Source organism: Phocoena phocoena, chromosome 19 (genome assembly GCF_963924675.1).
Source record: "Phocoena phocoena chromosome 19, mPhoPho1.1, whole genome shotgun sequence".
NCBI classification, from domain to species: Eukaryota; Metazoa; Chordata; class Mammalia; order Artiodactyla; family Phocoenidae; genus Phocoena; species Phocoena phocoena.
In genome coordinates, this window is record NC_089237.1 from 44,773,676 (window position 1) to 44,800,495 (window position 26,820).

General features: G+C 35.6%; 1 protein-coding gene and 1 pseudogene across 2 annotated transcripts in view; both read left to right on the forward strand.

Moving 5' to 3' along the window:
• The window catches only part of TAOK1 (TAO kinase 1), an 84,053-nt gene that overhangs the window by 20,685 nt on the left and 36,548 nt on the right, over positions 1-26,820 (forward strand). For both annotated transcript variants that reach the window (XM_065897736.1, XM_065897738.1), the window contains exons 2-7: positions 5,741-5,812; positions 8,865-8,966; positions 10,610-10,655; positions 11,219-11,315; positions 13,341-13,454; positions 16,113-16,204. In XM_065897736.1, coding sequence (XP_065753808.1) covers positions 5,741-5,812; positions 8,865-8,966; positions 10,610-10,655; positions 11,219-11,315; positions 13,341-13,454; positions 16,113-16,204 — 523 coding nt within the window. The remainder of the gene's footprint in view (positions 1-5,740; positions 5,813-8,864; positions 8,967-10,609; positions 10,656-11,218; positions 11,316-13,340; positions 13,455-16,112; positions 16,205-26,820) is intronic.
• LOC136138982 (lysine-rich coiled-coil protein 1-like) lies at positions 19,280-20,046 on the forward strand (annotated as a pseudogene).

Below are 26,820 nucleotides of genomic sequence, written 5' to 3' on the forward strand. Positions count from 1 at the left end.
TAAATTTAGTAATTTATTAATAATAAAATGTTATTTCCCTTGAGAATATATGGTTCAAATTCTTAACAATCTGAGCTTTTGGTTTATACCCCAATTATAAATTGGAGACAAAAATAATAAAAACTCCATCTATAATTTCACTACCCACGGACAGCTACTATTAACATTTAGGTATATAAGTTGTAGAATTTTGTGTACACATGTGTATGTGTGTGTTTGATGTTGGTCACGTTTGTTTAATTCCTGGATTGGACACGAAATAGAGAAGAGGGACCCAGGATATAGATATTTTAGAAACAACCCTTTTTCTGTATTACAGTTTTGTCTGAATTTATGCTTATACCTTTCCTCTCCAAATACACTAATATAGAGAAATATAGAAAAAAGGAAAAATATACACAGAATCTTAGAAATGGGCCCAATAAAAGAACCCCACTGAGAAAATCCCTGAAAAATAGCCATTCAATATGCTGGTAGGAATTTTTAAAATTGATTTTATTTAATTTAATTCATATATATTAAATATACAGATATTAAATATATAGTTTGGTGAAATTAGATAAATTATACAACCAACATATAAAATGGTGATAGTTGTAGGAATGGATATGAGAAGATAGAGGATGGAATGATTCTTGTTTGAATATACCTCTTTGGATAATAAATACTTTACTTAAAAATTAAAATTAATATGTATGGGGGGGAAGGTTGTCACTGACATCAAAGGCAAACAGGAACAATGAACCCAACTGTATTTCAGACATAACCACATTGAAGGGAAAAATAGAACTAATAGGAGTAACTTTTGTACGTAGTATTTTAACTGTATACTCTCAGTCTGGTTGGGAGGGAAACTGTAGGCAAATCTTGAACCCTTCTTAATAGACTTGTTTCATATTTGTATGGGTGAGACAGATCTGAAACTATATGTTAAAGGATTAAGTGGGAATTCCTTGGTGGTCCAGTGGTTAGGACTGGGCGTTTTCACTGCCGTGGCCGGGGCTTAATCCCTGGTCGGGGAACTAAGGTCCTGCAAGCCACGTGGTGTGACCAAAAAAAAAAAAAAAAAGAAGGAGGATTGAGTAATGAATAATGTTGATGTTGTTTGAGGTCAGGATCCTAACTGTGAAAATATGGAAAGAAATATGGAAGTGGGGAAGGTAAGGAAGAACCCTGTGGGTTTGATTGGATAGGAATTAACACTGTTAATATGAAATAATTATATCTCATATATGTGTGTGTGCATCTCCTAGCTCTGTCTGCTGCAAGATTCTATTTGTAATGACACCCAGTAGTAATGAGCACACTTAGCACTCAGATCTCGAATTTAATTCCTGACTCAAAGGAACAAGAACTTATTGGAGGAATGTCTCATTTTGTTGCAGTGGGCAGGGAACATAAATGATAAGCCTTAGAAGACCTTGTGCCAGAAAGTTAAAAAGTGCTTTAAAAAAAGAAAAAAAAAAATGGGGCCTGTCAAAAAGACATTGGAGCCAGCTTAGAGGGGCTCCCACTGGCCAAATCTGGAACAATTTGAACATCAGTATAAAGATAGTAATGGATTATAACCCAGTTAATAAAATAGGACTTCATAATTTCCATGATAGATGATGGATGGATGAATGAAAAGGGGGGTGTTTTCCTTATAATAGAATGCCTGACTGATAAATGTGAAGGGAATGGTAGAGGTTGGGGGAGGAAATGAGCATTTTGTAATCGTCATAGTGAAGATTGTTTTGGGCTATTATCTTTAATGTTTGCTAAATCTAAGGGAAAATTTTGATGAGCAGGATGTTTACGTGGTTTTAAAGTATCTCTCCACAGATTGTTAGATACAAGGTAGGAAACAGTAACTTTAACTATACACATTGGAAAAACACAGACAGCACCTTTAGTGGGTGATGAAAATTGGTAACACCAATGAGGAGTGGACACATTGTATACCTCCAGATATGATACCCTGGGAAGGACACAATATCCCTCTTATAGTATTCTTGCCAGAGGTGCATAATCAGAATCTAATTTTGAAGAAATTTCAGACAAGTATAAATTTAGTTACATTCTCTAAAATACCACTGTGTATTCTTCAAAAATGTCAGTATCATGAAAGATAAAGAGGGGTTATGGAATTGTTCTAGATTAGAGAAGACTAAGTAACACAATATGTGATCCTGAAGGGAGGGAAAAACATGTTTGTGAACATTAAATATTTTTACTTTTTGCTTTTTAAAAACATGAATAAGCAAAAGTCATATCTCCTTTTAACTTGGTCATTTAATTTTAATCATCATTACTAGTACATTTGGATTTTAATAGTCAAGTTTTAGTTTAATTTAGTATTTTAAAATAATATTAGATTTGCAGATTTCACAGTTAGTAGTGTTTTCCCCTATAATGTTCATCTAGTTCCCCTAATGTTCATATGTTACGTAATCATGGTACATTTATCAAAACTAAGAAATCAACATTGATAGGATACTAGTAACTAAACTATGTACTATATTCTGTGTACTAAATTTTACCAGTTTTTCCGCTGTCTCTTCTCTGTTCTAGAATCTAATCCAGTATACTTCATTGCATTTAGTATACCCACTTTTAAATTAAGCTTTGTCTTAGGCTAATTAAAAGTGTAGCTGTTTAATGCAAAGCAGTGGAATTAGGTCCTTACCTCATACTATAGAAACTATAGAAAAATTAACTAAAAATGGATCAAAACCTCAATGTCACAGTTAAAACTATAAAACTCTTAGAAGAAAACATAGGGGTAAATCTGCATGTCTTTAGTTTTGGCAGAGCATTCTCAGATGTGACACCAAAAGCATGAGCAATAAAAGAAAAAATAAATAGACCTTAATCAAAAATGAAAATTTCTGTGCTTCAAAGTACTGAAAAGACAACCTACAGAATAGGAGAAAAAATTTTGTAAATCATATATCTAATAAGGGACTTGTGCCTAGAATATGTAAAGAACTCTTATAACTCAATCAAAAGACAACCCAATTTAAAAATGGGCAAAGCATCTGAATTGACATTTCTCAAAGAAAGATGTACAAATGGCTAAGGAGCACATGAAAAAGATAATATCATTAGTCATGAATCTTGAAAAAAGCCAGTCACAAAAGACCACATATTACATAGTTCCATTTATATGAAATGTCCAGAATGGTCATATCTCTAGAGACATGGAAAAGTAGATTAGTTGTTGCTTAGTGCCGAATGGATTTTTTTTTTTAATGAAGAAAAGAATTTTATTGTAAAATACACATAAATTTTACCGTTTGACCATTTCTAAATGAACAATTTGGAGTTTCTTTTTGAGGTGATGAAAGTTCTAAAATTGTAATGATGGTTGCATATATCTGTGAATGTTCTAAATGTCACTGAATTGTACACATTAAAATGGGTGAATTGTATGGCATGTAAATTATATCTCAGCTCTTATAAAAGAGCGCAATATAGCTCTTTAGACATGATTAAAATAAAGAGGTTCGTAGATAGATAAGCAGAGAACATTTTGGAAAAATAAATTTATATTCAAGCAGGATGTCTGTGGATAGATCCGCTTCACCCATTACAATAAGTGGTGCCAGTTTCCTAACCAGTACACCGGTAATTGAAATTGGAATGTGATTAAGTTTCCCAGGGCGCACTTAACTGAGTGTCTTTTTTTTTTTTTTCCCCAAGCCACTCTGTTGAGATAAAATTTACATATGTGCTGTCTTTTTAAACAAGTTTTAAAGTATAAATTACATACCATAAGTTCACCAATTTAATGCCTACATTTCAACGATTGTCAGTAAATATCTGTTTTGCAGCCATCACCATAATCTAATTTAGAACATTTTATCTTTGGGAACTCATTAAAAATCTGAATTGAAGATGAGTTCTTCCAACAGATGATTTGAGGTGGTTCTGATACTTTTAGTGAACCCATTTAAAATATTTTGCAGCTAGTCTCATGTGCCTTCTTAATATATAATCATTTTTTTAACACATGGAAGTTTGGCTTTTCTAGTTAACTGTCGTGTTTCTGTTACATTTTTATTACCTTTTTTCAGAATTACCTCAACAATGTTAAGTAATAATTGTGATAGCATTTTAGCATTCTTAAGCCTGATTAGCAGTAGTTCACAATAGAGGTGATTTATCATGTTAAAGAATTAACCTTTCTAATTTGTTTCCTAAGAGTTGGGCCTTCTTTGCAATTGAATACATTTAGAGTTGGGCACTTCTGCATTTTCAGGATTTATTGAGCATTTGTAAATTGTGTGTGTGTGTGTGTGTGTGTGTGTGTGTGTGTGTGTGTGTATTATTTGTTTGTTCCCCCTTTAACTTTTACAAATTGTGGTAAATTATGAAATTTTTTTTCTAGTATTAGAATCTTTTGCATTTCTGTAAGTTTATCCAAATGAAAAACCGTATATATTAGTGTATTTTATCCAAATGAAAAATTATTTTAATGCCGTATAATATTTTTAAAATTTTATGTAGAGTTTTCTTGTCTATATTTACAAGTGAAATTGATACCTAACTTTCTATTTTGTGCTGTTTGTGAGGTTTTAGTTATTGGGTTATACTGCTTTCTTAAAATTAATGGGCTAGCTTTCCTTTTTTTCCCCCCTTACATCCTGAAAAGTTTACCTGGTAAAACTATTTTCCACTGAAGAGTAGTTTTTTTGTTGTTGTTGTTTTGTTTTGTTTTTTTGGTACGCGGGCCTCTCCCGTTGCGGAGTACAGGCTCTGGATGCGCGGGCTCAGCGGCCATGGCTCACGGGCCTAGCCGCCTCGCGGCATGTGGGATCTTTCCGGACCGGAGCACGAAGCTGTGTCCCCTGTGTCCCCTGCATCGGTAGGCGGACTCTCAACCACTGCGCCACCAGGGAAGCCCACCACTGAAGAGTATTTTATATTTGTTTGTTTGTTTGTTTAATATTTGTTTATTGGTCTGAGTTGGGTCTTCGTGTGGCAAGTGAGATCTTTGTTGCTGTGTGTGGGATCTTCGTTGCAGCACGTGGGATCTTTAGTTGTGGCATGCAAGATCTTTAGTTGCGGCATGCGAACTCTTAGTTGCAGCACATGGGATCTAGTTCCCTAACCAAGGATCGAACCCAGGTCCCCTGCACTGGGAGCTCGGAGCCACTGGACCACTGGGGAAGTCCCTATGTTTTGTTTTGCTTTTTTGCTGCTTGCAGAATCTTAGTTCCCTGACCAGGGATCGAACCCGTGCCCTCGGCAGTGAAAGCCAGGGTCCTGACCACTGGACTGCCAGGGAAATCCCCACTCAAGAGTATTTTAAAGACAATTCACTGGTGTTCTTTTCAGTCTGCCACCATTGTTTGTTTTTCTTACATTTTCTTCTTTAGATCAGTTTTAGTAATTTATTCCTTCCAGAAAATTGTCCGTTTCATTGAGATTTCAAAATTGATTAGCATAGGCTTGTATATATACTAGTCTTGTTTTGTCTCTCTGTTATAGTACTATTCAAATTTCTGTTTTGTCCTCTTAACTAGATCTCTCAAAGATAAATCCTGCTTTATATTTCTTTCCAAAGTACCAGTTCCTGGATGATTTGATACGTTTCACTATATGGTTATTGGGTTTTTTTGTTTTTAATGTTCTTTAAAGGCAGTTTCAATGTTCCTTTTGACATGGTAGCTCATAAATGCTTTTATTCTCAAAGAAATTATTGCCCAGATTTAATCTGTTAATTTTTACAATAGTTCTTTCTTTGTTTTTTTAGGCACGAGATGTGCGCACCAATGAAGTGGTGGCTATCAAGAAAATGTCTTATAGTGGAAAGCAGTCCACTGAGGTAGGTGAAATATTTATATTCTTCTTGACATGTTAGAAAAAGACATACCGTTTTGGTTTTTTTGGTTTTGTTTTGTTTTTTTGCGGTACGTGGGCCTCTCACTGCTGCGGCCTCTCCCGCTGCGGAGCACAGGCTCCGGACACGCAGGCCCAGTGGCCATGGCCCACAGACCCAGCCGCTCCACTGCATGTGGGATCCTCCCGGACTGGGGCACAAACCCGCATCCCCTGCACCGGCAGGCGGACTCCCAACCACTGCGCCACCAGGGAAGCCCGACATACTGTTTTTAATTGAGGGTAGCTGGGAATTTTTTCAAAAAAGTGTAGCCATACCTAAAAGTATATGAATATTAAGAATATATCTCAGGGCTTCCCTGGTGGTGCAGTGGTTGGGAGTCCGCCTGCCGATGCAGGGGACGCAGGTTCGTGCCCCAGTCCAGGAAGATCCCACATGCCGCGGAGCGGTTGGGCCCGTGAGTCATGGCCAATGAGCCTGCGCTTCCGGAGCCTGTGCTCCGCAACGGGAGAGGCCACAACAGTGAGAGGCCTGCATACCACAAAAAAAAAAAAAAAAAAAAAAGAATATATCTCAGTGTATTTTCTTTCACAAACTGAGTGTACCTTTTTAACTTGTACCTAGAGCCATAAACAGCATATTACTGGCATTCCAAAAGCCTACCTGTCCCCCTGCTGTTAGTTTTTTAACTGTGGTATAATATATTACTTTATCTTTATCATAGAAGGCTTATCAGTTTCTAAAAGAGTAAACTAGAATAAGATGCATTTAACAGTAAATTATATTGGATGTAATTTTTTTAATGATTCAGACATTAAGGGCTGATTTAAGCAAACTTTAATGAGCAGACAATATATATCTAGTCTGAAAAATAAAAAAAATACAATTATTGATACTACACTGAGTATACTTTAGTTCACTAATATTGTGAGTAGTGCTTTTTAGTATATTTATTTTGTTTAATTGCATAAATTTATTTTATGAAATATAGTCTACTTTTAAAACCTAGGATCTGTCAGTCTTTAATTTTTCAATGTAATTATTTTTAATTGTGGTAAAATACACATAACAAATTTACCATGATAACCATTTTCTAGTATGTACTTCATTGGCTTTAAGGACATTCACATTGTTTTGCATCCATCACCACCATTCATCTCCAGAACTCTTTTCATCTTGAAACACTGCAGTTCTTTACCCATTAAACAATAACTCCCCACTCCCTCCTCCCCTCACCCCCTGGATATCACTCTTCTATTTTCTGTCTCTATGAAGTTGACTACTTTAAGTATCTGATGTAAGTGAAATCATGCAGTATTTGTCCTTTTGTGACTGGCTTATTTCACTTTACATAATGTCCTCAGAGTTCATCCATGTTGTGGTATGTGTCAAATTTTCTATCCTTTTTAAGGCTAATATTCGTGTGTGTGTGTGTGTGTGTGTAAAACACTACATTTTATTTATCCATCCATTCATCTGTCAATGGATGCTTAGGTTCCTACTGCCTCTTGGTTATTGTGAATAATGCTGCTGTAAATATGGGTTACACAAATATTTTTTTGAGTCCTTAGTCTCTCAGTACTTTAGGTATATGCCCAGAGTTGGAATTGCTGGATCAGTCTTTAGTTTTTAAAGAGTTTGGTTTTCTACTTTTTTGGAATCTCTTTATTTTATGATAAATCTTGTTTTTGTAATGATCACACTATGAATATGATAACACTATTATGATTGTATCACTGTTCCATCATTTTGATACCTAAAAAACTCAGTTTCTTACAGGATTACTCTCATTTATATTCTATTCTGTAGCACAACTTCTGAACTAAGCTTTCATAGGCAAACTTGTACTGTGTTGGAGTCTGTTTGATTAGTCACACCTAGAACAAAAAGTTTCATTTAGGGCATCATTTTTTCACATCTGATATTAACGTCTTTCATGAAATTTTTTTCAATTGAAAATTGCAGGGTTTTGTTTTGTTTTGAAAGTTTCAAATATCATTCAGACTTGAAATTTAAAGGCCATGAAACATTTTCTCAGTTTAGCATCTTATATCTTACACATTTTATATAAAACACTGTGAACATATTTTGCTATATTTTGTTGAGGGCTTGTGAAATAACATCGGCGATATATGATCTTACATTCTAGTACAAAACATTTTTTAAAGTTTCCTATTATGCCAGTTTCCCTGCTTTTAGAAATCTGGCCCAAGTCAGTGGTAAAGGTTGAAAAAAGGAAAACAAGAACAAAAAACAGATTCCTCATTCTCACCCCACAGCTGCTAAGCCTCTAGAGTCTCTGGGTGTAGACCCAGTAAACAGTATTTTTAGAGTTCTCTGGTTGCTTCTTAAGAGTAACTATGTTTAGGACATGGCCTAAGTGTCTAAGGTTGTCATGGAGTAGCTTATGGCTGAAGGTTTATCTGTATTTCCTGGTAGGTGTCATTTAGGAATGCTCTTAGTAAAATATGTAGGGAAATGTTTTCATACTGTTTTTTTTTTCTGTGAACTTTCCCATATAATAACTAATTGTTCTCTAGCATTTTATTTTAGGAAGTGTGCACTTACGAGTTTAAATCTTCGTTTGAATTTAAAAAGCAAACAAAACCTTAACATTTGGTAGAACACATAACCCAAAAACACAATAGATGAACTTTATGGTATGTAAATTATACATCAAAAAGCTGCAAATAAGAAGGGAAGATGAACTTTTGAAGAAAAATCACTAAATATGGTATATAGTTTTCATCAGCATGGTGTGTGGTTATAAAATTTTAATAAGACTCATTGATAATAAGTTTTACCAAACTAAAATTTGTCCTACCTTGAATGAAATAATTTTATAAATTATGTAATTGAGTTATAAACTATATGACCATAACTTTTTAATTTATTATTTTGATATTTACATATTACAAATGAAGTTTAATGTTCTCAATAACCCTTCTTAATCTGATAACTTTTTTCTTATATAACTTTCTCAGGAAGAGCAGCTGTTCATCATTTTTTCCTTTATTCGTTTTTTTCCTCCCCATAGAAATGGCAGGATATTATTAAGGAAGTCAAGTTTCTACAAAGAATAAAACATCCCAACAGTATAGAATACAAAGGCTGCTATTTACGTGAGCACACAGCATGGGTAGGTATATGCTTCCCTCTTGCTGTAATTTTAGTTGGTTTCTGTTTAGAGTTAATTATTTCAAGAATGTCTCAAAATGGTTGTGTAAGGCCATGCAGAAACACCTTGAAATGTTAGTTCATTCTGAGAGGGAGAGCAGCTTTTCCTAGAACTCCTAGGCAGGAGAGGGAATGTATGTTTTGTGAGTTTACTGCAGAGATTTAGCTGACCTTTATGTACATTTCTTGTACTCATTTTTTAAGGTAAATGGTGACTAGGGTTTGTTTTACTTCAAACACTCTTCTTGATCTCCTTGGTGAATTTATTTTATCTCAAGTAGAATCTTTTTAATAATATATTACATGGTACATGGTAAAATGTTCTCTGACATTTTTTAGTAGTATCATTCTTCAAATGGTTTATCAAACATTGTGAAAGCAATCCTGTTACTTGAGGATGAAATGTAGCCTATCTTTGACATAAACATATTGTAATCTATTTAACCACAAAGATCTTGGTGAAGTCCTGCTGAGTCCTGGTGAAATTTGAACTGATTATGATTCCTTGGCTGAATAATACTAATGCTAGAGAATTGAGACACTTTGTTACAAGGAGTGGTGATTAATTTTGCCCCATTGTTACCGCTGAGGTGACACGGTAGTAATACTGTAGCATTGTGGGCATAACTGTATCTTTTAAGAGAGAGGCTAAATTTTCTTTAAATGGGAATGTCCCTTATTTTGAATAATTAGTAAGTCACAGCTAATTATCATTTTAGTATCCTGAACCTAGATTTGTAATGTTTGGTGCATTTTTATCCAGTTTAATTTTGGTGGCGATGGCAGTACTCCTAAATACAAGACTGTGGTTAAAGAAAAAGCAGTGACATTGGGGAGATTACCTCTCTGTCTCTCATGTTTCTCCATTTGTAAAATAAGGATAGTAATAGGGCCTACCTCATAAGGTGGTTGTGAGGATTTAATTAGTTTTTTTTAAAATATTTATTTGGTTGCACTGGGTCTTAGTTTCGGCAGGTGGGCTCCTTAGTTGTGGCTCACGGGCTCCTCAGTTGTGGCTGGCAGGCTCCTTAGTTGTGGCATGCGAACTCTTAGCTGCTGCATGCATGTGGGATCTAGTTCCCTGACCAGAGATCGAACCCGGGCCCCCTGCATTGGGAGCGTGGAGTCCCAACCACTGCGCCACCAGGGAAGTCCCTTAATTAGCTTTAATATATATAAAATATCTGGCACATAGAAGGTGCTCTGTGTTTGCTTTAACTGTAACCTAAGCTTTGTATATATAGTTCCAAAGGACAGTTTTTTGCTTCCTAGCGATTACTAAAGTATTGCTTTCGTACTATAGATTAATAGTAACAGAATATGTATATTCCTTTATAGTTTTAGTAGTAGTTATATATGAAATACACATCTTATACAAATGATTATATGTTGGTATTGTAAAAGATTAATGTGTCATTAGCTTAACTTTACATATGCACTTAATATATTACTAGATACGTAAATACTCATTTTTTAAGGTAAATGGTGACTAGGGTTTGTTTTACTTCAAACTGTCTTCTTGATCTCCTTGGTGAATTTATTTTATCTCAAGTAGAATCTTTTTAATAATATATTTTAATACTTATAATTTTTCTTCCCATGTAGCTTGTAATGGAATATTGTTTAGGATCTGCTTCAGATTTACTAGAAGGTAGGTTCCCTTTAATCATTAAGAAAAAATAGTATTAGCAAAATAAAATGAGAATTCAATAAGAGGTTTCTTAAGTAATGTACAAATTTTCCAGAAAGAATAAAAATCTTAACCTTTCTATATTCTCTGCATAGTATGCACTGTCCTCATTAAATGTAATGTAATAGCATAAAAAAAGGGATTTTAAAAAAAAAGGGATTTTTCTCTCATTTTGACTTAAGTTTTTTTGGAATCTTTGTCATTCAGCTCCATCTGTTCCTTCTGTTCAGAATGAAGATATTAGAATAAAGGGAGAACTTTTATTACTTTTGTTTTTGTAATCACCAAATAATTGCTTAATGTTGTTAGCTTAGAGGAAAATTGACTGTGGACTGTATACTTTAACAGCTAGGCACAACTATATACTAGTTGAAAAGTTCAATAGCATTATTTTATTATCTTTGGAAGGAAATCCCATCTTGCTAAATGTTAGTTTTTAAAAATTGCCCTATATATTAGGTATGTATTTTTAAACAAAAATGTTCTTTATAATAAATATTTTCAAATAACTTTCTTATTTTAAGTTCACAAAAAGCCATTACAAGAAGTGGAAATAGCAGCAATTACACATGGTGCTCTCCAGGGATTAGCCTACTTACATTCTCATACCATGATCCATAGGTAAGCACTTTGAAAATTATTATATATTAACAAGCAAATGGCTTGTTACATTATTCACTTATTAACCCTGAAAGTTTTGTTGGTTATAGCCAAATAAAACCATTTCTTATAAACTGAGGTTTTTTAGATTGTCCATGTTTAAAAGTACATACTAGTACACTTGATCTCTTTGTTTAGGATAATTTTAATCTTTGTCTACACATGTTGCTGGATTTTCCGAAGTTCAGGCATACCTCATTCTGTTATGCTTTGCTTTATTGCACTTCACAGATACCTCGTTTTTTACAAATTTAAGGTTTGTGGCAACCCTGTGTCAAGCAGGACTCTAGGTGCCATTTTTCCAACAGCATTTGCTCACTTTGTGTTTCTGTCACATTTTGGTAATTCTCACAGTATTTCAAACTTTTTCATCATTTTATTTGTTATGGTGATCTGTGATCATTGATCTTTGATGTTACCATTATGATTGTTTTGCCATTTATTAGCAGTAAAATATTTTAAAATTAAGGTATATACATTGTTTTTTTAGAGATAATGCTACTGCACACTTAGTAGCCTACAGTATAGTGTAAACATAACTTTTATATGCACTGAGAAACCAACAGATTCATATGACTTGCTTTATTGTGTATTCTGTTTGTTAGGGTAGTCTGGAATCAAACCTGTAGTATCTCTTAGGTATGCCTGTATGTGCACTTTGTAGATTTGTGCACATTTAATTGAAATTAATTGTAGAATCATTTAATTTGGGGAATGGAAAAGACATTAGGGATTATATAGTCTTACTTTTTTCATTTTACCAGTGAAGCAACTGATGCCCCAATTTGTGACTAATTTCCCAAAGTTTACAAAGCCAGGTGGATTTAGACTAGAACTAAACCTACATCTTGTCTTCCTGGTAACTGATAATGCCAGATTTATTCCATGATAGGGATAAATAAAAGATACTTAATACTTTTTATGCTTTGAGTATTGATCCTTGATGATCCTTGATAATGAATAGTAAAATTAAGCCATTCCATAATGCATTTTTAGCATTGGTATTGGTTTTACCTGTTTTAGAAGGAAATTAACATTTTTTGATTATATATGTGAATCAAGCAATAAATGTTAAACTATATAGTAGAGTCAATTGCGAGTTAATGTGATTTTTTTTTTTTTTTAAGATTAGGATTGTAAGGTCCAAGAGAAATTTACATACTAGTAAGTAAGTGAATAGAAGATTTAGAATTATAACCTAAGGTCTTCGCACCACACAGCTTGTGGGATCTTAGTTTCCTTACCAGGGATTGAACCCAGGCCCAAGGCAGTAAAAGCGCTGCCAGGGAATTCCCTAAAGTATCTCTTCATTTTTAAAAAACAAATGGAAGGAAAATAGATTAATTTAGTATTATGTCCATTACAATAGTAAGAATTGACAAGTGCTCGGAAGCTTAGTTTTTCTGTTTTTGAAAGGTTAAGTGTATGTTATGGTGCCCGTTGGACATACAGTCCCATTTTATAAATATCCATAATTTTCTGGGATCATGGATATTACATTATCCATATGTTTGTTTTCATTTCATATCCTAAGGGTGGAAATGATATGAATAATCCTTTTTTTAAAATTGGGGGCATGAAATTCTTTTTTTTTTTTTTTTTTTTTTTTACATTAAGTAGGTTACTCAGAAATCTTAAAATTAGGAAGGAGTGGTCTGCTATTTAAATTTAATTTTTAAAACCATTATTTGTACCAATAAACAGGACCTCAGATGAAGACTATACACTTTAATTACCTGATTTTCTGTCTTGTTTTTACTGCTATTTTGCCTTCTCTTTTACAAAATTGTTACTATATATGGATTCTGTATTTTTTGTATTCTAATTTGGATCTTAATTCTCATCCCAAATGAGAGATTATCCTAGGACTTAATTATTTTGATTTCTCCTTCTCTGTTTTACAAATTTTTATTTGATTTTTATCATTTTTTTTTACACAACCCAGTGAAGGAAAGAGAAATAATTTTCTGTGTTCCTTAAACCCAGAGATATCAAAGCAGGAAATATCCTTCTGACAGAGCCAGGCCAGGTGAAACTTGCTGACTTTGGATCCGCTTCCATGGCATCTCCTGCCAATTCTTTTGTGGGAACGCCATATTGGTAAGAATAATCTTATCTGGATTTGATCTTCATAATTGATATTGTGTGTGGTTGTGCGTCTTTAAGATGTCTTTTTCCTGAAAATATTATGTTATTTTGGACATTTTAACTTTAAGCATTACAGTTAGTTTCAAATACAGATTTGGAGTGCTCCCCTTACATCCCCCATTTTTAAAATTTGTCCCCCCTACAGTTTCCTTCCTATGATTATCTGCATCATATATTGGGTGTGGGAGTGGAAACATTCAATAAGAATTCAAGTGGGGAAAAGATAGAAATGCTAAGTGGAAATGTGTGTGTTTTCTTTAGATTTATATTTACTATATATCATTGATCTTCAGACTAGGAGTACCTAAAGACTGGTAGTGGACTTGGAGTTCTCTGGGGTTTTTTGTTTTTATTTTTTATTATGGAGAATTTCAAATATAACACTAGACAAAAGTATAATGAACCCTACGAATCATTCATTTAGCCCAGCAACTTTATCCCCATGGCTAGTCCTGCCCTATGCACTCACCTCTCCCTTTGTTCCTCTCCCCTCAGTTATTTTGAAACATTCTAGACATCATCTAATTTTATCCATGAATAATTCATTATTAATGTCAGCAAGTTTGAAGGGAATAATTTTCCAGATCTTCAACTTTCAAATGTATCCTCTTTTTCTATGTATGCTGAGAGCTGTGTCTTAGGCCCACTACGTCATCTTTCTCACCTGCCTTTCAAATCTCCCTTCTCCTGCCTCATAAAAGAAAGGCTTCTAACCCACCCTGAATATTACAGTGATGCATTGCTCTGTGGTGTAAAAGCCTCAAAATAACACCAGAGGAACAATTTGAGAAGATGTAGCATCTGTCAGATATATTGAAGAGTCAGGACAAAACTCTTGGCAAGTCCTTGTACCTTTCCAGTCATCTGCCTTCCATTCCTTTTACCCTTTGCTTTTTCTTTCTCCCCAATTATCTTCCTTCTCTCCTTTTTTTCTAGTGCAGAATTCATAACTGACATGGTTGTCGTGGGGACACATAAACATGTTATTTGCATTGAATTCAGACTTTTTTCTGGCAGAAGGTGATTCTGATTTGACTGATTGATATGACCATGAAGACTGATTTTGCTAACTAGATTATAGGGCAGTGTTTTTAATAAATTGAATGAACTAATTCTGCAACTCCCAAGTTTTTAATATTTTTAAAGCACGTACACAATATACATACATACACTGTGCATTATATCCTTTGCAACTATTAAATTTATAAAATTTACATATCAACTCAAAAGTGTGCAAGAAAAAAAAAGTGTGCAAGGGATACACAGTTTTTATAAATTCATTGCAGGTAAATAAATGAATAAAAAATTTGAAGACCACTGCTCTAGATGACCAAAAATTTCTATGTAAAACCCTAGTTTAGATAGAGTCCCCCCCATAAAAAAGGGTTCTGTGAGTGTATAATATTTCTCAGTGCTTCCCCTCTTTAGATATTAATGATGAATATTAGATATTTAAAAGGCCCTCAAAAGTTCTGCAATAAAAAAACAAATTACTTGTTTAACTTTTCTTGATAATTTCTCAAACATCCTTCAGCATCTTAAAGAACACATTGACAATTGAAAGTTTACAATAAAGTAAACGTATTGGTTAATTTGTATTTAGTGTACTTGGAACACAGGAACTAGGTTCATATTTATATGTCTTTACACAAATGCACATGTGCACGCACACACAAACACACACAGGGATACCTGGTAATACTCTTATTGAAGCCGTCAGTAACTGTTCTAAGTACCTATCTGTGCTTAATACCAAATACATATGAAGTATAAGGTAAAGTATCATCAAGAACCACAGACTCTAGTTGAAGACATGAATTAGTGTTTCATTTTTTGTAGGCTTTTTTGGGTTTTTTTGTTTTGGTTTTTGTGTTTTTTTGGCTGCGCCGAGTGGCATGTGGGATCTTCCCGACCAGGGATCGAACCTGCCACCCCCGCTGCAATGAATGGAAGCGTGGAGTCTTTAACCACTGGACTGCCAGGGAAGTCCTGTGTTTCATTTTATCAACAAGACACCATCGTTGGTTGGTTATAAAGTTGATAATTTTGTGATTGTTTTAGTTGTGAGCTGCCCTAGCCACTTTTATCATGGGACACTATTCTAATTTGAAAGAAAGGCTGACAAGCTATGCTTATTCAGCGTTGGATATTGTGATAGGTACTTCCTGAAATAAATGGAGTGAGTTTGTCATTTCAAGGGAAACAACTGATGGTATTCAATGCCAATGGTAAAATTCCATCTTTCAAGCAAAAATTAGATGGAATCCTGAGACCAAAATGTTTGAGAATCACTGGCCTAAAGGCTATACAGTATTAGAATTTGCAGACTTGAACGGATGCAGAATACAGCCCTCCTCTAGGGCATCCTTCCTTTAGGATGCTGTTATAAGATCATGACACATGGTGAGAATGAGTCTCACACTGTATATGCAAAGGTAAATATTTACCTCACAACCTGTAATACATTTATTTCATATTATAAAAATTCTTAATGTCCAGATATATTGCCTGGAATTCACACCAGGTGTTCTCCATGTAGATAGTCATTACATTTTAAAAGAAAAGTATACATTTTTTTAACTTTAATTTAAATGACATTTTATTTTTTAGGATGGCCCCAGAAGTAATTTTAGCCATGGATGAAGGACAGTATGATGGAAAAGTAGATGTATGGTCTCTTGGTATAACGTGTATTGAACTAGGTAAGCATGTTCTTTATTACTATGTAGTAAAATTTGATCAAAGTTTTACCTCAATTTCTATACCAAATTACAGCTTTTTATTTTTTATGTTGGTTGCTAAGGGGAGCAATATGTTTATTACATAGTTTTCATTTTGGTTATCTGGTAATTTTTATATATATTAGCTTAGGTATATTGTATTTGCTCTGTTAAATTAGGTCTAAAAAAACTTCCACTATAGTATTAATTAAGTTTGAGGTATCTATGTCTTATTATTAATGAGTATTTGTTAAGCACTTGGAATATATATGTGATTACTAGATTTACCATCTATAGATGGTCTCTGAAGCATTTATGAGTTACTTACCTTTACCTAGGATACTTATTACTTTGAGTTAGATTTAAGAATTAGCTGTCAGGCTGCATACATATTGTAGTAGCTTTAATTTTATGCACACATTCTGTTGCTCATAAATTGAACTGTGCTTAAAGCAGCGGACCACCATAACTTCACTAACATTCCCAATGTAAGTGAGCCAGGTGGGTAATTGAACTGTCACTGTAACTGAAGATGATGGCTATCTTCTTGCTCTTGATTCCCCAGGCTTCCCCCCACAAGCCCAATATCCTTTTCTTTTTTCCTTCTTATAAGAGCATTCCATTAAACTTTATTTAAAAACAAGAATATTTAATTGAAGCATTCTAGGAGTGGCCAAGAATTGAAAACAACACATCAAAGTAAAAATCCATGTGTAGGGCTTCCCTGGTGGCACAGTGGTTGAGAGTCCGCCTGCTGATGCAGGGGACACGGGTTTGTGCCCCGGTCTGGGAAGATCCCACATGCCGCGGAGCGGCTGGGCCCGTGAGCCATGGCCGCTGAGCCTGCGCCTCTGGAACCTGTGCTCCGCAACGGGAGAGGTCACAACAGTGAGAGGCCTGTGTACTGCAAAAAAAAAAAAAAAAAAAAATCCATGTGTAATTTTGACAAATCATATTTATTTTAAAGTTTGATAACAGCAGTAAATAGAGATTTGGCGATTACCATAATGCCATTCTCCTCTGATCTCTTCATCTCAGTTTGAGGTTTGCAAAATGTTTCTTCCATTTGAAAGTATCCTTAAGTGTCTTAAATTCTTTTTCTCTTGATTCTTCTTCCTACTGGTAGATCCTAATTACTTTCTTAAGAAACTTGGGTATAAATATAAAAAAGCTGGTTAATATATTCTGCCCATGGGTTATTTTTACACTCTTATGCTGGCTGATGCATATATGTGCCCCTTGGTGATAGCGAAATTGCATTAATGGTCCTGTTAGGTATCATTGATATATTTTAATATTTATCTGATTAGAAAGTATTCATTGGCTAATTGTACTGCTCGGAAAGAAACCTCTCTAAACTCTGCAGTTTCTGTGAAATGGTTTCTTTTTGCCAGACTTTTCTAGCTTTTTATTGTAGTTCACAAGATAGAATTACTTCACAGTGAGAGTTTTTATGCTTATATAATAAAGCAACTTCAGAAGATGTGACTGCCTTTGGATAATTTCAAATGAGTGAGATGTCTTAAAGAAATTCTTAGAGTTTTAGGCATACATTTGGCATCTTCAACTTTTATAAATAGTCTTTCATAATCACTTTAAAAAATTTTACTTACAAATGTTTTGAATTATGAAGTTTTTCTAAGTTCAGGAACTGTATTTTAAGCCTGCTTTGGGTTCCAAGGGAAAGGTCTAGAGGAGCACAAGCAAATAAAACTGTCTGCATTGGTAGAAATGTTCTGTGTCTCCATGCCTTTTGAGCACTTGAAATGTGGCTAATGTAACTGAGGAACTGAACTTAAAATTGTATTTTTCTTTTTTTTTTAAATATTTATTTATTTAGTTGGTTGTGCCAGGTCTTAGTTGTGGCATGCAGGCTCCTTGTTTCCACGTGTGGGATCTTCGTTGTGGCATGTGGAATCTTTAGTTGTGGCATGTGGTATCTTTAGTTGTGGCATGCAGGATCTTTTAGTTCTGGCATGCGGGAACTAGTTCCCTGACCAGGGATCAAACCCGGGCCCCCTGCATTGGGAGCTCCGAGTCTTAACCACTGGACCACCAGGGAAGTCCCTTAAAATTGTATTTCATTTCAGTAAGTTTACATATAAATAGTCACATGTGGCTGGGGGTACCCTGTTAGACAGTACAGGTCTATAGGCATGCAAATTAGATTTGTAGTCTTGGGAACTAAATCTGTTACATGCTTTTACTTTAAAATAGTTAAAGATAGTGAATTAAAGCAAACTATTTTCTCATAGCTTGGTTATGTCTTATGACCAAGAAATCTTAAAGAAAAGATCCCTGGTTTGTTGTTTTCAGGAATGATTGTACAATCGTGTTTATAAAAATAAATTTACCACTTTTTTCTGATTATAAAAGTGTATATTGAGGATGTAAAATTTCAGAACTTTAAAAGGAGTAAAAGGAAAATAAATCAAAATAAATATAACTACAGTAATTTGTTAATGTGTACACAGGATAGAAAGATGTAAACTGTGACATCAAAAACATAAATCAGTGGCGCACCTTGCAGCTATGGCGGCCTTGTGGTGGTGCTGTCCATTCAGCCGCTGGTGGTGGTGGCGACTTCCTCTCAGGAAGTCCGATCTCCACCTCCTGCTCCCACCACGCTTGCTCGGTGGCGGCAGAGGCAGCGGTTGTCCCTGCCTCTCTGCCTCCTCCACCTTGGCCTATCCACCAGCTGGCATTGGCGGGGAGGGAGACGGTAGTTGTAGATGGCCACCCCTGCCTCAGAGAAGATACCACATTGAATGAGCAAAGAATGAACTTTTTACAGATACCTTTTATAAAAGGCTTATAAGGAATAGTGCCATAATTTGAATCACAATGGATTTCACATTATGAGGTGAATGGGAGTGAAGTATTGGACAAAAATAGATTTTTTAATCTCTACATCATGGTTTTTAGCTCCTCAGTTGTTGCACAGTCTCACTATTTGGGGAAAGTTCATGCTAAAAAACTGAAGTAATTAATGGGTGAATATGATCAAATTTCTCCACCAAGTTCTCAACCTGATAAGCAGAATCCTTTGTCAACCTAATGAAGTATTCAAGGAAGACATCTGACTCTTTTCAAGATGAACTTGAAGATTATATCAAAGTGCAGAAAGCCAGAGGCTTAGAGCCAAAGACTTGTTTCAGAAAGGTGAGAGGATTATTTGGAAACCTGTGGATACAAATAAGAGGTTAATTCTAGACCCAGGTGTAGAATGTTTGATCAAAGACTCCCTTATGAACCCGTCCAGACCTACCGAAGACCGTGCAATATTTCACAAGCAGTGGAGAAGCGGTTACCTCAGTGACTATCAGCTCATGACAGCAGGCTGAGACTGGACTCCCTGAACTACTGTCAATTCACCAGGGACTGTTTCTCAGGAAAACCAGTATCCCTGAACTTTAGTCAACAAGAGTAAAACTGTGGCTCATACAGTGTAGGATCTGGAGTTTACAGGCACCTCTCCTCAGAAAACAGTGCCAGTGCCCATCAAGCTAGTTATAAACAGATACATCAGAAGAGAGAAAGATACCCAGAGGAAGGCCAGGAAAAACCAGAGGAGGAGTGGCCCAAGCATAAGAGGAAGAAAGCTTATGAGGAAATAGATTTAGACAAACACAAGAGCATCCAAAGAAACAGAGGTGAAAACAGTCAGAGTCAGTACAGAAAAGCTTAAGAACCGAAAGGAGAAAAAAAGCTGAGGTGTAGCCTCTAAGAAAGAGGAACATAAGCGTAGAAAAGAGAAAAAGGAACAAGGGAAAGAAAGGACAGAAGAGGAGATGCTTTGGGACCAGTCTGCCCTTGGATTTTGAAGCTCTTGCATTGGTTCTCCTGAGGTTAAACTGAAGAAATAGTTAAGGAGCTTGGTTTTATGATGTCTATGTTCATATCGCTCTTTTCATGTGAACAGGTACAAAGGCTAAGTGAACAGAAAACATTTAGTGTGCTTGCTCTCCAAAATGGAAATTACTTTTCTGCTCCTAAAATCATTACTACATTTTTCTTATACATAATGTAATTTCCCTTGATGAGGGTGGCTCTGCTTTTATTCATCAAATTGCTATGATGGTGGAAGTATTTTTCCCTTGGGAGGTCATTTATTTTAAATTGGAGGATTAATAGGCTTTATAGAATCTGTTTCTTGATTGGGTGTTAGTTTGGGGTGGGTGTTTTTATATTCATTAGTTTTCTCTGTGAAGCAGTTTACATTGATATTTTTTTTCCTTCATTAAATCTAACTTGCTATAGATGTTCTAGATTGGAAAGTGGAAAATGACATACATTATATAATAAGCTTAAGTTACATACAGTTTTAAATGTTTCAAAAAGTCTTAATACAAAATCAGTTTATATTCTGGAAATGTTTATAATATAATAAAGTTCTAATTTCTACGAAAAAAAACATAAATCAAAACCAACAAGCGAAAGATAAAACATGGTGGTGGGGAGTAAAAATGTAGAGCTTTTTTTTTGCGGTACGTGGGCCTCTCACTGTTGTGGCCTCTAGCATCGCGGAGCACAGGCTCCGGACTCGCAGGCTCAGCGGCCATGGCTCACGGGCCCAGCTGCTCCGCGGCATGTGGGATCTTCCCAGAGCAGGGCACAAACCCGCGTCCCCTGCATCGGCAGGCGGACTCTCAACCACTGCGCCACCAGGGAAGCCCTGCGTAGAGCTTTTTTTAAACTTAAGTTGTTATCAACTTAAAATAGACTATTATAAATATGTTGTTTTATATATTTTGTAAGCTTCATATCAATCACAAAGCAAAACCTCTAGTAGATACACAAAAGATATAGAGAAAGGAATCCAAACGTAACACTAAAGATAGTCATCAATTCACAAAGGAAGAGAGTGAGAGGAGAAGAAAGGAACAAAGGAATTACGAAACAGCCAGAAACCAATAAACAAAATGGCAATGAGTACATATATTTATCAATAATTACTTTAATTGTAAGTGAACTAAATTCTCCAATCAAAAGAAATGGAATGACTAAATGGATAAAAAAACAAAACCCATCTGTATGTTGCTTACAAGAGAGTCACTTCAGATATAAGGACACATAGAGACTGAAAGTGAGGAATGGAAAAAGATATTCCATATAAATGGAAACCAAAAGAAAGCTAGGGTAGCTATAGTTTTGTCAGACAAAATAGACTTAAAAAAAAGACTGTAATAAAAGACAAAGAAAGGCATTACATAATGATTAAAGAAGTCAGTTCAGCAAGAGAATATACCTTTTGTAAATATTTATGCACCCAACATAAGATCACCTAAATATATAAAACAACATAAACAGACCTAAAGGGAGAAATCGACAGCAATACAATAATAGTAGGGGACTTTAATACCCCGTGTTCATCAGTGACTAGATCACAGACAAAAAGTCAATATGCAACATTGACCTTAAATGACACATTAGACCAAATGGACTTAACAGACACACTCAGAACATTTCATCTCAAAGCAACAGAAAACACGTATTTCTTAAGCGCATACAGAATGTTCTCCAGGATAGATCTTATGTTAGGCCACAAAACAAGTCTTAATAAATTTAAGAAGATTAAAATCACATCAACCTTCTTTCCCAACCACAGTCATATGAAACTTGAAATCAGTTATAAGAAGAAAACTGGAACATTCACAGATATATGGAGATTAAACAGAACAGTACTGAACACTCAATGGGTCAAAGAAGAAATCGAAAAATATCTCAAGACAAATGAAAATACCTGGGACTTCCCTGGTGGTCCAGTGGTAAAGAATCCACTTTCCGGGCTTCCCTGGTGGCGCAGTGGTTGAGAGTCCGCCTGCCGATGCAGGGGACACGGGTTCGTGCCCCGGTCTGGGAGGATCCCACGTGCCGCGGAGCGGCTGGGCCCGTGAGCCATGGCCGCTGAGCCTGCGCGTCCGGAGCCTGTCCTCCGCAGCGGGAGAGGCCACAGCAGTGAGAGGCCCGCGTAACGCATTAAAAAAAAAAAAAAAAAAAAAAAAAAAAAAAAAAAAAAAAAAAAAAGAATCCACTTTCCAATGCAGGGGACGTGGGTAAGATCCCTGGGCAGGAAGATCCCACATGCTGCGGCGCAACTAAGCCCATGCGCCGCAACTACTGAGCCTGTGCTCTAGAGCCCGTGAGCCACAACTACTGAGCCCACGTGCCACAACTGCTGAAGCCCGCACGCCTAGAGCCTGTGCTCTGAAACAAGAGAAGCCACCGCAGTGAGAAGCCCGCACACCACAATGAAGAGTAGCCCCCGCTCACCGCAACTAGAGAGAAAAGCCCACACGCAGCAATGAAGACCCAACGCAGCCAAAATATTTTTTTTAAGTTTTTTTTTTTTAATTATTAGAATCGCATCAAACTTCCTTTCCAACCACAGTCGTATGAAACTTGAAATCAATTATAAGGAGAAAACTGATATATGGAGAGTAAACAAGATGGTACTGAGCACTCAGTGGGTCAAAGAAGAAATCAAAAAATATCTCAAGACAAATGAAAATAGAAGTACAACATACTAAAACATATGGGATTAAGCAGGGACTTCCTTCATGGTCCAGTGGTGAAGAACCCTCCTTCTAGTTGTAGGGGACGCCGGTTTGATCCCTGGTCAGGGAACTGAGATCCCACATGCCTTGGGGCAACTAAGCCCGCACACCACAACTACTGAGCTCACGTGCCTCAACGAAAGAGCCCGTGTGCTGCAATCTTCAGAGCCCACGCACCACAACTAGAGAGAGAAAACTCGCACACCACAACTAGAGAGAAGCCCGCACGCCACTGCAACTAGAGAGAAGCCCGTGCGCTGCAACGAAGATCCCACATGCTGTAACTGAGACCCGATGCAGCCCCCAAAAAAACCACTAAGGGACAATGGAAAATCAAAGTAATAAATGGGATTTAAAAAAAAAAACCAACAACGAAACATGGGATGCAGCAAAAGCAGTTCTAGATAACTAATGAGAGCCTGCTGTATAGCATAAGGAACTCTACTCAATACTCTGCAATGGCCTATATGGGAAAAGAATCTAAAAAAAAAAAAAAAACGAGCGGGAGAGGGAGTGGATATACATATATGTATAACAAATTCACTTTGCTCTACACTTCAAACTAACACAACATTGTAAATTAACTATACTCCAATAAAATTTTTTTAAATGATAAAAAAAAGGCAGTTCTAACAGGGAAGCTCATAGTGATAAATGCCTACTTTAATAAACAAGAACAATTTCAAGTAAACAACCTAACTTTCCACCTCAAGGGATTAGTAAAAAAAGAACAAGCTAAGCCCTAAGTTAGTAGAAGGAAGGAAATAAAGATTAGAGCAGAAATAAGTGAAATAGAGACTAAAAAGACAATAGAAAAGAACAGTGAAACTTAAGAGCTGGGTTTTTTTTAAAAAGATAAACAAAATAGACAAATCTTTAGATAGACTTTCCATAAAAGAGAACTCAAATAAAATAAGAGATGAAGGAGACATTATATCTGATAACACAGAAATACTAAAGAATCACAAGAAACTACTATGAACAGTTATACATCAACAAATTGAGCAACCTAACAGAAATGGACAAATTCCTGGAAATATTCAATGTACCAATACTGAATCATGAAGAAACAGAAAATCTAAACAGACTGATTATTAGTAAGGAGATTGAATCAGTAACCAAAAACCTCCCAACAAACAGAAGTCCAGGACCCAATGGCTTCACTGGTGAATTTTACCGAACGTTTAAAGAAGAATTAATACCAGTCATTCTCAAATTCTTCCAAAAAACAGAAGAGGAGAAAACACTACCAAACTTATTTTACAAGGTCAGCATTACTCTGATACCAAAACCAGACAAGGACACTATAAGAAAAGAAAATTACACGCCAATATCCCTGATGAACATAGATGCAAAAATCCTCAACAAAGTAGTAGCAAACAGTATTCAACAATACAGTAAAAGGATCATACCCCATGATAAAGTGGTATTTATTCCAAGGATGTAAGGATGGTTCAAAATGCACAAATCAATCAGTGTGGTACATCACCTTAACAAAATGAAGGATAAAAATCATATGATCATCTCAGTAGATGCAGAAAAAGCTTTTGACGGAATTTAGCATCCATTTATGATAAAAATTCACAACAAAGTGGGTATAGAGGAAACATACCTCAACATAATAAAGACCATATATGACAAGCTCAAAGCTAACATCATACTCAACAGTGAAAAGCTAAGATATTTTCCTCTGAGATCGGGAACAAGAAAAGGATGCCCACTCTTGCCACTTAATATTTAACATAGTATTGGAAGTCCAGATAGGCAAGAAGAAGAAATAAAAGACATCCAGATCAGAAAGGAAGAAGTAAAACTGTCGCTATTTGAAGATGACATGGTATTATATACAGAAAACCCTGAAGATTCCACCAGCAAACTGTTAGAACTAATAAACAAGTTCAGTCAAGTTGCAAGGTACAAAATCAGTATACAAAAATCAGTTGTATTTCTGTACACTAATAACAAACTATAAGAAAGAGAAATTAAGAGAACAATCCCATTTACAATCATATCAAAAAGAATAAAATACCTAGGAATAAATTTAACTGAGAAGGTTAAAGACCTGTAAACTGAAAACTATAAGACTTTGATGAGAGGAATTGAAAAGAACACAAATAAATGGGAAGATATTTTGTGCTCATGGATTGGAAGAATAAATATTGTTAAAATGTCCATATTATCCAAAGCAGCCTACAAATTCAGTGCCATCTCCATCAAAATTCCAATGGCATTTTTCACAGAAATAAAACTTAACAATCCTAAACTTTGTATGGAACCACAGAAGACCCTGAATAGCAAAAGCAATCTTGATAAAGAAGAAGAAAGCTGGAGGCATCATACTTCTGTTTTGAACTGTATTAGAAAACTTTAGTAATCAAAACAATATGATATTGGCATAAGACAAACATATAGATCAATGGAACAGGATAGAGAGCCCAGAAATAAACCCATGCCTATATGGTTAATTAATTTACAGCAACAGGTCAAGTATAGACTATGGGAAAAGGACAGTCTCTTCAGTAAATGGTATTGGGAAAACTGGAAAACCACATGCAAAGAGTGAAAATGGACCAGTATCAGGAATTCCCTGGTGGTCCAGTGGTTAGGACTCAGCACTTTCACTGCCATGGCACGAGTTCAATTTCCTGGTTGGGGAAATAAGATCCTGCAAGCCATATGACATGGCCAAAAAACGAAAAGAAAAGAAAATGGACCACTATCTTATATCATACACAAAAATCAGCTGGTTACATACAGGGGAAATTTATCAAATAAGAAAATATATTAAAGATAATGAGAGTGAGGTTTTTCATTGTCAGAGAGGGGTATTACATATCATAGGAAGAGGATAAGCTGGAATAAATACTATGGTATTGGATTGGATTTGTGATATTATGGTGAACTCAATTGTTCTCAATAAACAAATATAGATGTTTAATGTGCATGTATGCCCTAACTCTATCCACTGAGAGGATCTAAGAACAGTGACACCTCAGTAGCAGTGAGTACATCCGTTGCCATAGTTTCTTGGAGTAGGGAAAGTACAAGATGCTCCTAGAACATCTTAGTGTGCCAGAAAGCAAGGAAGGATCAAGGAGTGATGGGGCCATGTGAAAAAAAATAGAAGCCATCATAAAAAGGTTCTTACTGCTCAAATGTGAGGCAGTTTGAACATCAAAATAAATGATAATAGCAGGTTATAACTTATTAAATAAATAGAAGTCTACAAGTCCATATAATAAAGAATAAAATGAAAGTTTTATGAAAAACAGGATATTTGTATAAGTACTTTCTCACAAAATACTTATTAAAGACAAAAAGAGAAACTACTGTGAAGAAGCCTGGTAGAAACCACCGTAAGTGATCAAAGTGAACACCATCAATAATGGAACCATTTGAACTCATACATCATCTTATAGAATAAATTAGAAAAATATAACGTTTACTTCTGTGATATTCCTGCCAAAGTTGTATAGCCCAAATTTAATTATTAGGACCAAACCAAATTGAGGGATATTTTATACTTCAAAATTGTCAAGGTCATGACTTCAGCTCACCTTAAGAGACTGGAAAAAGAAGAGGAAATTCAACCGAAAATAAGCAGAAGAAAGAGAATAAAATATCAAAGCAGAAATCAGTTAAATAGAAAGCAGAGAAGCAATAGAGAAAATCAGTGAAACCAAAAGCTAGTTGTTTGAGAAAATTAATAAAATTGGTAAACCACTAGCCAGATTGATCAGGAAAAGAAGAGAGAAGACACAATATCAGGAATAAGAGGTGACACCACTACAGATTTTACAGGTATTAAAAGAATTATAGGGACTTCCCTGGTGGTCCAGTGGTAAAGAATCCACCTTCCAGTGCAGGGGGCGCAGGTTCGATGATCCCACATGCCGTGGGGGCAACTAAAACCCATGCGTGACAACTACTGAGCTTGCACACCTCAACGAGAGAGCCCGCGTGCCACAAACTACAGAGCCCCCGCACACCACAACTAGAGAGAGAAAGCCCAAATGCCACAACTAGAGAAGCCTGCACACC